The sequence below is a fragment of the Miniopterus schreibersii genome, assembly GCF_964146895.1.
Source record: "Miniopterus schreibersii genome assembly, chromosome: 2".
Classification (NCBI taxonomy): Eukaryota; Metazoa; Chordata; class Mammalia; order Chiroptera; family Miniopteridae; genus Miniopterus; species Miniopterus schreibersii.
The window spans coordinates 162152225-162165099 of record NC_138102.1 but is presented as its reverse complement, the minus strand read 5'-3'; the positions used below and the strand labels follow the sequence as shown (position 1 = coordinate 162165099).

Genomic DNA, 12875 nt, shown 5'->3' with positions numbered 1-12875 from the left:
ATTCCACATATAAGTAAGATCATATGGTCTTTGTTTTTCATTGTTTTCTCTGACTGGCTTTTTTCACTTAGTACAATAATCTCCAGTCCATCCATGCTGTTGCAAAAGGTATATATATATATATATATATATATATATATATATATATAGCCAAGTAGTATTTCTCTGTGTAAATGTCCCACAGCTTTTTTGTCCACTCATCTACTGATGGGCACCCGGGCTGTTTCCAGATCCTGGCTATTGTAAATAATGTTGCAATGAACGTAGGGGTGCCAACACACCCATTTTAACAGTTATTTATGTATCTCATTTTCTGAGTTTAAGACCTTTGAACCATCTCATGTTTACTGATGAACGTAAGTCCCTCCTCATGTACCTACCAAACTTAAAAACTACCAAGCAGAGCTTAAGAAAAGGCAGGAGGCAGCAGGACCAGTAAGAAATATAAGGAATTTGTCTTTTTTTCCCCCCTCAAAGTTCTTTGGTTTCCACAGTTATATGTTGGAGAGAACTTCTCAGTGAATTTCCTGAGAGCTTACAATTTTGGCAGAGCTAAAGGAGGGGATGCCTGTTGTTATTAGGGTAAGTGAGAAGCATTTGTTAAACTTGGTCAGAGCCCATGCAATTTTGGAAGGTTTAGTGATTTTTTTTTTAAAGCAATTTATAGGCTATTCTTCGTTATGCAACTCAGAGGATATTTTGAGTAACCATGAGTATTACGACTATTCCATGAACTGCTTTGATTTTTGTTGGCTGAAGTGTACCTTATAAATTATGACTTTACTATTGCAGAATGTTTGCACATTCATATTTTGTTGCTTTTCTCAAGGATTATGTAAGATTTCTCAATCGGGTAGATTTTAAAATGTGAAAAGTTACTATGAATCATCAAAATTTCCAAAGCAGTCTGGTTGTACATTAGGGGCGTTCACTCAATGTTTAGTTCTATTTCTTTTCAAAGCTATCTCTAGCCTACATTTAGAATCCCCATTCCTTATGTCTCTGGAACTGTTTTCAAAATCCTGAAGCACTTGCTAAAAATGTACATTTCTTAACAATGTTGCCAGAAAATTCTGATTTAAGGGGTTGGGGGTGAGGCTCTCAAACAACACTCAGTGAATATTAAAACTGCTTCTGGAAAAATGCTGTGAGATAATAAAATTTTCCCTCTCGTGTTTCCCTAAGACAAAAGATATTACATTTTAGTAAGTAAGTATTAAAATCAGAACATTTTAATATGAGACAGACATCCAGTAGGGTCCATTTGAGTATTAGATATTCAACATTTGTGGAATGGAGTAAGTCTCTAGACTTTTTCAAGACCTTTACCAATGTTATATTTGGCTTTTTAAATCATGTATGATTCACTCTGATAACTGGTTAGCAACAGACTGATACCCAAATGTGATGTAAATTATCAGGTCAAGTAAGTCGAGAAATATGGAAGCAAGGTTTGAAGGTGTGGTAGAATTTTAAATGATGGTCATGAACAGGTTTAATTATCCACCTTCTTTTTTGCTTCCAGAGAAGATTCTGCCAAACAAAATAAAAACTCATAGACACAGAGAACAGACTGACAGCTGTCAGAAGGGAGAGGGTAAGGGGGCTGGGTAAAAAAAAGTGAAAAGAATAAGAAAAACTAAACAAAGCAAAACAAAAAAACAACCCTCACAGACAGACAACAGGATGGTGATTACTAGAGGGAAAGGGGGCTTGGGGGAGGTATGAGAGGGTAATGGGGAAATAAATGGTGATGGAAGGAAACTTGGCTTAGGGTGGTGAACACACAATACGATATACAGATGACGTATTATAGAATTGTACCCTTGAAACTTATATAATTTTATTAACCAATGTCACCCTAATAAATTCAATTGAGAGGAAAAAAAGATTCTGCACAAGTGTATTTACCTAGATGATCTCCAGTGTGGTGACTCTTAATTGTACACCTCAGATTTTGGAAAATGCTGAAAGAGCCCGGTTCTGATTTGGGTCATGGTGCAAGGATGTTGGCAGATTATTATGCCACTTGATTTTTATGGAGATTCGCTTCATTCTTTCAATGAGGTACAATGCTGAGGAAGATCCAGTACCAGATGGTGATGTTGGCTGGGAGTGGTTTTACTCACCTACATTTGGCAGCTCTCCTAGGAAGTGGTGCTTTCAGTGCCTGAAACTTGCAGTCTACACCATTTAACATGATCACTGGGAAGTTTTAGGTGGTGTAGATACAATGACACATCTCATTAAAGGTCTTGTAACTATGAACATCTGACATCTGTGCTGAAAACAGAACTGGATGAGGCCTTCTAGGGGTTATAGATTCCAGGGGTGTGTTGTTTTTTAAAGATGCTACTGACATTCATTATATTAATCAGGCTTGTAATTTCTAGAGGCTTTTTTCACTCAGAGAAATAGATTACAAGTGAATGGGCTGCCCATTTGAAGGATAGCCCCCTCTTAAATGGGTTTCTCTTTTCTGGAATTTAGACAATGATTTCAGCTGATGGTTTATTTGTCATTTAATAATAATAGTAATCACTATTTTGATTTGAATACCTATAATGTGCTAGGATACTTTATATATAAGCTGTGCAATAGCCCTCCAAGGTATTCCCATTTTGTGGATGAGAGACCTGGGTCTCTGAGAGGTTAAGGAACTTGCTGAAAACCATGAAACTCCTAAGTGACAGAGCCAGGATCTTGCCAGCTGCCTGGCTGCCCAATGGGGTCTCTGTCAGTCTTGCCACCAACCCCTGCTGTATTTACAGGAATAGTTATCATTCATTTCTATAAACTGCAACACACAGCTGTTCTTAAAAAATTACCCTGTAGTTTAGTGTTTAAACTAAAAAAATTTTTTTGAGAAGCAGAAACAACCAGATTCGGCCTTTAAGGAGCTTTATACACATTTCAAGGTGCTTTAACTTGAGGTTTTAAAAATGCTGAGTGGTTCTTCTTGTTAGAGATTTTAATGAAATTAGGAAAAATAGGTAACCAAATCAAAGTGTATTCATCCTCAATTTGGTCTGGCTCCACACAGCTGCAGAAATTCATTTTTACCCCATTCCCACCCCCCTTTGCAAAGTTCTAAAGCACAAACCCATTGGGAGTCCCCTCCATTTCCCCAGGGAAATATTTCATTCATATAATGTCTCCTTTGTAATCAACACTGAGAAATGTCACTTTGATTAAACACAACTCAATGACTGAGACCACGGTACAATAAATTCTCCAGAGCTATCTTTCAGAACAACTGATTGCTCTCCAGTCTTAATCCTCCAGAGTCTTATTTAATCAAAATGATGTTGCTAATTAAGGATTAAAACTTCCGAATAGAATTTTTTTAAAAAAGGATTTTTCTTTCTCCTTTGGGCAGGTTGAGGAGGCAGAATTTGCTATAAAGAAGTGAAGTGTTCCTTCCACCTTTGGTGAAACTGCATGATTCTCTGACATTTGGACCTAATCCAAAATAGGCCTGAGTGCTTTGTAATATTAATATAATTGGGGGAGGGGGGAGAGAGGGAGAGAGAGGCTAACTGCCTTGGATAGCTGTATTTACCTAGCTAACGTTTTTTTCATTTAATTGCTTTATCTTTTGCTAACATTATCCATTGTTAACTTTGGAAAGACAGACTATTTTAGAAAAATGTTGACAACCCATTTCACAGAAAAATGTGAATAAAAGACTTAATGTATCTCAGATCTGTTTGACACCCACTGATGACTAAGGATAAAAACAACAAAATTCTCTATTAAATGCTGACATGCTTTACCTTAAGATCAAAATTTCAGTTTTTAAAATTTTTTTATTTGATAATAAAAATTGGTTCCTTAAAACCACATAAAACTATACAAGAACTCATTGGAAGAGGCAGAGACCCATAGAGAGGCGGTTTGGTTTTCAGGGAGTACAAACTCTTTTAGATGACGGGGGCACAGTGGATGCAAACAGAGGTACTGGTTGATGGTTTAAAAAACTCTACCATACTTCTGTCCTTATCATTTTCTCTCTTCTTTGCCCTCTGAATGTATAATCCCTGTCAAATTAGTCTAATCCAATAGAATAATAATAATAGCTACCGCTTATTGATCACCTACTGTGTGCCAGGTTCTCTCTTGGCAATATACCCATTATTACCTCTAATAAAACCCAAGAAGAAGTATTATTATAACCCTTCTGAAATGATTACACTGAAGCTTATAAAGAATAAATGGCTTGACCGAGGTCAGGCAGTTGTGTTAAATGGAGGTGAGACATCCCCCCTGGGCCTGCTTGATTCCAAAGCCACATTGTATTCAAGATGTGAAGCCAATTTACACTTGTGTACTTATTAGAGGATTCGTTTATCAGTGTTTCCAGAAAGTGCTGGTAAGTTGAGTTGCTCTTAACCGGGCTCAGGTTCCTGCTGTTAGTGACTGAGTCACTGTCACCAGCATGGTCACATTGTGAACTCCCTACCCCAACCGATGGCGAAGACTGAGCTCCCGTCAGAATGGCACCAGAGAGCAAACAATGAGGAATCCCCAGAGGGAGAGGAATGCCCTCAACCTTGTTTCTGTCCCAACCTGTGCTACTCACCAGTTCAAACAAGACATTGGTTTCTGTGGGCCATGCTCCTGGAGGCTGCAAGCGCCCAGAGGGCAGGCGATGGCCCTGACTCCTCCCGCGCCCAGGCCCAGGGCCAGCAACGCTGCGTGAAACAGCCCGGCCCGCGCCCCCGCTGGCATGCTGTGGGGCCCGTGGCCGCGGGCTGTGTAGAAATCTCCCAAGGGGAAAGCAACGGCAGATAACAAGGCAGTGCCTGTAGACAGGGGTGGGGGGAAGAACAGCTACAGCATAAACCAATCGAATCACCAAGTCGCGTCATAAGTAAGGTTTTACCTCCAAAAGCACCAGCATTATGTGATTGTCTTATTAGAATATCTCTTAACCATTGTCATTCTGGAGATAGCATGATTTTTCTACATGAGAAAATTTCCTTCAATGTGTATTTTAACTAATCCAGAGTCCTTGTTTTTCCCCCCTTAAGCTTGAACTATCTTTTTTCTCAGAATGTATAAGCAAATCATGCCCATTTTAACAAAATTAAAACAATTTAGAAATACATAACGTGAGAAACTAAAGATGCCTGTAATCTCACCCCCAGAGAAACCACTGTTAATAACGGTTATTTGTTCTTAATCAATAGAGTGATAAAAATGTGATGATCTCAGACATCTCAGAAGCCTGTTAAGCAAAACGTTTTAAGAATAATATTATTATAGTTAGAGAACATAGCCTCTCTTTTCCTTTTCTACTTCTGTTGTTACTTTAATGGCCTTCTTTCTGTCATTTCTCTCGCAGTGGGCTGGAGCCTTCTTTGCTGCGCACGGAGAGGGGGGTCAGGTGGGCGATGCAGTTAAGCAGGAAGGGAGGGGACGAAAGAGTGACCGTGGAGGGCTGAGGATTGCTCGCAGGGACCACACCTGAAGACTTTCCCTGTCTAATAGAAATTACGATTCACTTCCATATTTTGCTAAACTTTTTATAGCTTGCAAAAACATTTTTGTGTACTATATTGCTTCCTCTTGGAAAAACTTCGTGATGTCAGAGGATAGATTTTCTTATTCTAATTTTTCAGAAAGAAAGAAAGAAGAAAGAAAGAGAGAGAGAGAAAGAAGGAAGGAAGGGAGGGAGGGAGGGAGGGAGGGAGGGAGGGAGGGAGGGAGGGAGGGAGGGAGGGAGGGAGGGAGGAAGGGAGGAAGGTTCAGTGAGGTTAAGTGACTTACTCAGTGCTACCAAGTAAACTCAGGTGTAGTCTCCCTTTTCTTGGAATTCCTGTCTTCAAGTGGTCAAATCATTAAAAATTTTAAAAAATCAATTTGATTAGCAAAAAATGGCATCTGCATGTTAGCTTTTGTCCCCCATTTGATTAATTTGGCATTCATATTTTTGGTATAAATTTTGTATGGTTAGTTTTCTCAATTAGGCTACAAGCTCCTTTAACGCAAAAAGTGGTTCTAACGATTCGGTGGCTTTCACTATGTGAAGGATATATTCATGCAATAGTTGTTTGGTAACAGGTTGATTTATCATGAGGGTAGGCCCTTTTAACTACTGAGCTTGAAATATTTCCTATCAAGGTTAGCCTACATCAAACCAACTGCTCTCTCTCCCTGCCACTCAGTGCTCGTCTCTGGAAGGCTGAAGTGAGGCCTGGCCAGGCTAAGTTTCTCCAAAGAGAATGGGTGGAGGAATTGCTTCCTGCAGCAACCATTTATGTCAAGACAAAGAACTGTTAGTTGTTCCTTTGTGTGAGAAAGGCACTTCCATCTTTTAAGATTATGTCATCATATACTGATTTCATTAGATCAAAATTTTATTTCTATATGCTACAAAATTGATGTAACTAAAAGCCTATGGTGCAGGCTACTGTGCACTGCATACTCCGCACGCCGGGACTTGGTGGTTTTGTGTAAAGCAGCAGGATGTGTCATATCCCCTGCTAGGTGGGGACTGAGAGACTGGCTCTTCTCTTGAGAAGCTGAGTGCAAGACAGGGCAGACATGCAGGTGGGCAGTTATATCGTGAGGTGGTAAATGCGATCATATAGGTATGATCAGAGTGTGGTTGAGCGCAGAGAAGTGAGCAATAAACAGTACATGGGACATGAAGGAAGAGCAGTTTTCAAGTCTTGAATATGGGATGGAAAGATAAAGGAAGGCTGACAATTTTGGGCATAGGAAAGGGCATGTGTAAGATTAGAAAAGCAGGAAGTAGGCAAGGGGGAGTTTAGGGTGGTTGTGATATAGAGGTAAATTCAAGACAGACTGTAAGGGTTCTTATGTACAAATTGGATTTTAGTTTTTAGATAATAGAGCCAATATATAGTGAATGTTACCGGTGGAAAGGTATATGGACTAGAGTCACAGTGATAGCTGAGCCCAGTAAATAAGCCATTGTGATGGTCAATGAAAGAAAACTGCCTCTCTGAGCTATGGTTTTAGCAATTCAGACAGAAGATACATTTTTGATAGAACCTCTGATACTTAGTGACTGGTTGGAAATTGTTGGCAGCTGTGAGTGATAGACACAGGAAATAACTTTTAGTAAAAATAAATAAATAAATGAATGGACATGGAGTTTGATTTAGGTGTTTTGATTGCTAAATTGCAAAGTTTGAGGCTCAGTCCTACTCTGATGATTTGCATAGGAATTTAGACTAATAGAAATGACCATGTTTTGTTTTGTTTTTTAAACATATCGTTATTGATTTCAAAGAGAGGGAAGGAAGAGGGAGAGAGAGAAACATCAATGATAAGAGAGTCATTGATCGGCTCCCCAGCCCACAACCCGGGCATGTGCCCTGACCGGGAATCGAACCCCGATCTCCTGGATCCTAGGTCAATGCTCAACGGCTGAGCCACGCCCGGCCAGGCAGAAATGACCATCTTAAGAAGTTACCAAATGCTACTGATATGGCCTATTACCAAGTTAAGAGTAAATCATTCAGGCCCTTGCTTAAATGTCTTCTTATCAGAAAGCATTCCCTGATACAGAATAGCATCCTGTGACTATCTAGTCTCTCCTGTGCCCTTACCCAGCGTATTTTTCATGGTGACACTCGTTAACACCTGGCATAGTATCTATTTACTTATTTCTCTCTCCCTGCACCAGAAAGTCTACTTGGGCAGAGAAGAGACTGCTTTCTTCTCTGTTGCATTTCCAGATTCTAGAACAATGCCTGGGATGGAGTAGTCAATGAGAAGTATTTGTTGAACGGTGAATGAATATTTGCCATGCAGTGACTTAGATTTTATTCCACAGACTGAAGCAATGAAGAAGCTTATGAGTTTGTGTCACACTCTAATCCACTCAGCGAGTGGTACTTTGCCACCTGCCTGAGACCGTGAGATGCTGCATATCTGACACCCATCCCTTCCTCATTCGCCTCTCCCACTGTGCCCCCAAACCTGCATTTCTGCCGCACTTCTCTATATCGCTGAATAGCATACGCGCCACCTTCCTAAGCTCCTCAACTCAGGAGCTTGGAGCTGATTTTTGTTCCTCCGTCGTATTTATGTCCTAATTTAGTTGCCTAGTTTTTGTTTTTTTCACGGCCTCTCCTGGATTGACACTTCTCCGTTGCCTAGACCACCCTCCTGAGATTTTCTGGTTTCTCTCTATTTAACCTCTCACTGTGCTGGACCATCCTATTTATTGAAGAAAAGCATTCCCCAGATGCTTTCCTCAGATCGTCAGTGAGTCCTTGTTGTCTAGAACAATTCGAACCTTTCAGTCTAAAATTCCAGACTGTTTATCAACTTGTTCACTTTACCCCAAACAATTCTGGTACTTCCCCAACATTTCTTGTTACTTCCAAAAGTTTAGATACATTTATTTTTTCCTATGTAAAGAGGTACAGTGTAGGGTTTGAATTCATTCAATTTTTTTTAGCATACAGCCGTATTTCATGATATAGAAAACACATCTTTGCGTGCAATCTTAATTACTACCTGACTAATTAAAAGACCACCATTTGATGGAAATATTTCTCAATTACTCTACATGAACTTCAAAGACTTTCTTAGCATATTTCATCTCAGTTATGAAGTAAATGAACTTCAAGTTTCATACAGCATTTGTCATGAATTTGGACCTGGGATAGGAGCAGGTGAAGGAGGTGTTCTAAGGACTACGAAAGACAGAAATGTAAAGAGGTAATTATTATAAAACATAGTCAGTGCAACGACATAGGTATCAAAGCACCCTCCAACACACACGCTTCCTAGCATCGCTCAAATAATACAGGAGAGGAAATAAATTGAAACAGCATTCTTGCTTCATTAATCACACTTTACCCTAAGAGCAAGGTAGAAATAATATAAACTAAAAATTCTAACGACAAGCCATTCAATTAAGTTGCAAAACAATCCAGTCAGGAGAGGACACTCACCTAGAAAATGCAGAAATAAGCAAGAATATACCAGTTTGCTTCTTCCTAGACAGACATCAGCAAACCATCCCGCAAACACAGGGCTGAGTATCGAGGTTCCGATAAAGCACAAGTTCAGAATGGCTGCCTGGTGGCTGTGGTGGCCAAGCTGGGCAGTGCAAAAGGGGATCACGTTGCAGACGACTTCGAAGAAAGTGAACCTCTCACACAGCTCCACCAGAAGCCAGCAGACCCCAACATGAATTTTTTTCACAGAGTTTGATGAAGAGAAGCAATCAAGACATCTTATATTTTCCCCCTTCTCAACGCCGTGATTTAAGGGGGATTTCTCCTCCGTTATGTTAAAGTCTACAACAGACATGACTACCCTCCTCGACTATGACTTATGTCAGTGGTTTGAACTTGGTGATTTTTTTTACCTCTACCTCTCTAATGAAAAAAATGAATGAGATCTTTGCTTTGAATTTCACAACTCCACGCTGAAGTTTCATAGGTTTCTTGCACACTGATGTTGTTCGTTTTGATGACCCAGGCACACAGGAGAGGAGACATGAGTGTTTAATGTTCATGGTGGCCCCGGGTAGCCAGATCTGATTTGTTTGTCTAATTACTCAGAGGCTAAATTAGGCTCTCCCTCCAAAGTTATATCGAATTCCCTGAATCCAGCTGCATACATGTGGAAACTCATCTGCCTCGCGCTGATAAAGGTTTAAATACTGAGGCAGAAGCAGCAGCTTTTCTGGAGAATTTGAGCACTAGATCAAGAAATAATTTGAATCTAATAATTTCTGATACTTTAATTAAACAAGCCAGAACAGAGCCAGGAGATAAAGCGCGAAAGGAAATCTGCTTCGAGGGGGCAGGATACCTTATCATTATTACATTTCTTGTTATTTTTGGTTGGATTTCCGATAAGAAAGCTAATTAGGTAACAAAAGTGCTAGTACATTTAGGTAACAAGCAGAGTTTGCAAGAAAGTAATTTAAGTGCACTAATGAAAGGAGAAAATATTAAACAAAAATCCCTCTTCCTTTAAGTTGACCCCATGCTTGTAGAGCAGCCTCTCGGAGGAAATCAGAATCAAAAGGCGCTATTTGACTCCTTATTACTAGTCAGCAGCAGGAGTGCAGCAACCATCCTACACACGCTTTGGGGAATATTGGATCTGGTATCACCCTGACCCTCCAGCTGGGTGAATGGATGCTAGCATTCTATTTTGGAAAGCAGGAGGGCACCAATTAAGCTAAAAAAGCAGCAGTAAAAGAGAACACTTTAACATTCAGGGGTTTAGCTGCAAGGACATACAAAGACAAGGCAATGGAACCATTGGGTCAAAGTCATAATAATTCAACACATAGGGAGTGAGGATAGAAATGTTATTTTCATGTTGGAGTCAAAAGCAAAAGACTGATAAGGGCTTTGGCTCTGATTCTTATCTTTTGACCTGAAAGATTGGGAGCAAAACACTTTGTTTTGACCCCTGCTAATAGTCTCATTGTAATGGTAGCTATTTTCATCTGCTCAGCATCACTTCCCCCTCTTTGGTAACAATGCCCTATTTTTCCTTTGTGTAGAGTGATAATGCAATTTATTATCCAAACTTGGACACTTTTGTGAGTAAAAGTGATGCTATTTATAGTTATTCCTGAAAAACAGTTATAAATTGGGTCTGTCTAGGGCAAACGCCAACATGTGGTCATCCTACCTTTGGGGAATGAATTGCATCTATGACATGAGATCCTGGTGGGGCTATTAATCAGGGTATCTCTTTTCTTCTGGCCAAGGAGATTAGCACATGGTCAAAGACAGTCCTTTCACTTTTTCTCCCCAGGAACTTTAATTCCGAGTGGAGGACTCAAGACAGTCATGGTGGAAACTGAGTCATTAGATGGCAGTGCCCAGAAAGGAATTGCCCAGGAGGCTCTGATGGGGAATTCAGTGCCTCCTTGGTTCTTGTCTTCCAGGAGGCAGGATTAGTTTTTCCTTCTGTAAAGGCCTCAATTTCCAATCAACTTTGATTTGATTAAGTTAGCCACATTTGGTTTCTGTGGCTTACAAAGAACCTAAATGACACTTTATGTTTGCCCCAGATGCCAGAGAGAGTTTTTCTGTAGCTGACAAAGAACTCTCGGAATGTTGTTTCACAGCCTGAGCTGCCCCTCCCAGGGCCTGGTGATGGTTATGTGAGAATTCTTGGCTCCTCTGTGTTTCCTTGCTCACAAACAGGCCACACAGGTGGTGGGAACCTGTGGTTTGGGGGTGGTTGAGTTAGGGAGAGAAGCAGCATTTGCTGAATAGAGTTAAAGCAAGAGGGAAAACACCTCTTTCTTACTGGTATTTCTCAATACCAAGCTCAGAATGAGCTTGAAAGACAAATACCAACTCCACTTGAGAGCACTTGGCAGGGAATATTGAATGTCATCATCTTGATCAGCAAGTTTGAGACGTTGGGTGGGGCCTTACGCATACTTTAGTTTTATGCAACTCTCCCCACCTCCAGGCTTATTTTCTCTTCCTCTCCTTCCACCTCGTGACCCCCCTGAATAAAGTGATGTTTTTCCTTAATTTTAGAGGCAATGTATGTACATTAGATACAATTTGGAAAATATCTAAAGATAGATATAAAAGAGAAAAAACAAACAGTGAAAGTTTTTGGAGCATTTGTTTCGATGTTTTTCCTTCCATGATTATTTTTTTTAGTAGGTTTTAAGTATCTAAATTATATAATTATGTACAATTACTGTACAATACATTTTCTACTCCTTTTGCAGGTAATGTTATAAGCACTTTAACATACCATTATGCGCTCTCTGTAAACATACATTTTTATGGCTGTATTAATAGACACATCATTCACTTAACTATTTCTCCACTGTTGGTAACATTTGTGTCAGATTAGTTATAAGTAATTTTTCTTTAACTTTTGACCATGAAGCCACATTGAAAAGAAAACACACCTTTATCAACAATGCTGGAATGAATATTTGCACACAAAGCTTTGCCCACGCCCACATTATATTTTTAGGCTAGTTGTTCAGAAACAATTTTACTGAGTTAAAGTGTGGGAAAGGTTTTAGGTGTGTTAATACATAATGTCAAATTACAATACAAACTTCAGACTTTCTTTTTTAATTGAGAAGTCCATATTGTTTTTGAAAGCAGAGATACACTTAACAGAGAGCATGCTCTCTAAAATACAGAACATGTTACTCTCAAAGGACCTAAAGAGGTTGTTTTTACTGGTTCAGAGCAGGAGCAGATTCAGAAGGCCTGGCCCAGGGAGCTGCAGGCATGTGGAAAAGAAATGAGTGATGACGCTGAAAAGAAAAGAAAAAGCCAGATCACAAATGGCTCCATAAGACAGAATTTGGATTGGTTCTGGAAGTTATTCCTCTTTTATATGCTGGACCTGTCCAAATAAATTGAATTTCTACAATAAAGCAGGGTGTAAAGGACTCAAGTCTTTCATAACAAATCATTTTTTTTGACTCAAGATCAGAAGTGTGAGCACCAGTTAAGAGGTATTGACAAGACAATAATCCTTAGCTACTTGTTTTACTACCACCGTCACCTCGAGTACTCGCATAGTAATCTACACAAAAATGAATAATAACAAGAAGCACCAGGATTTGGAAGAAAATTGGAGGCAGGATTTTTAGGACTCATTGGAGGAAGGACATCAAAGATGATGTCCAGGTTTCCAGCACAGACATCACGGTGGACAGTGGTGATATTCAGAACAAAGGCACCGATCTGGGGTAAAGTAAGAGGATTTTGCTGTTTGACATCCTGAGTTTGAGACACCTCTGGCATATGCAATAGATGATAAAAGGGGAATCAAATTCCCTTCCTTGTGTGTGTGGGAAGAGTTACTTCTTGTTTGAGTGCAGGTGAAGCATAACCTTCAATGACACTTTGTGTGACAATGTTAAACAT

General features: G+C 39.8%; 1 protein-coding gene across 1 annotated transcript in view; it reads right to left on the bottom strand.

Moving 5' to 3' along the window:
• The window catches only part of SLC15A5 (solute carrier family 15 member 5), a gene marked incomplete at both ends in the record, with an annotated part of 73907 nt that extends 64607 nt beyond the window's left edge, over positions 1–9300 (bottom strand). The window contains 2 exons of the mRNA XM_081127804.1: positions 4583–4805; positions 8940–9300. Coding sequence (XP_080983930.1) covers positions 4583–4805; positions 8940–9300 — 584 coding nt within the window. The remainder of the gene's footprint in view (positions 1–4582; positions 4806–8939) is intronic.
• Between the last annotated feature and the right edge of the window lie 3575 nt (positions 9301–12875).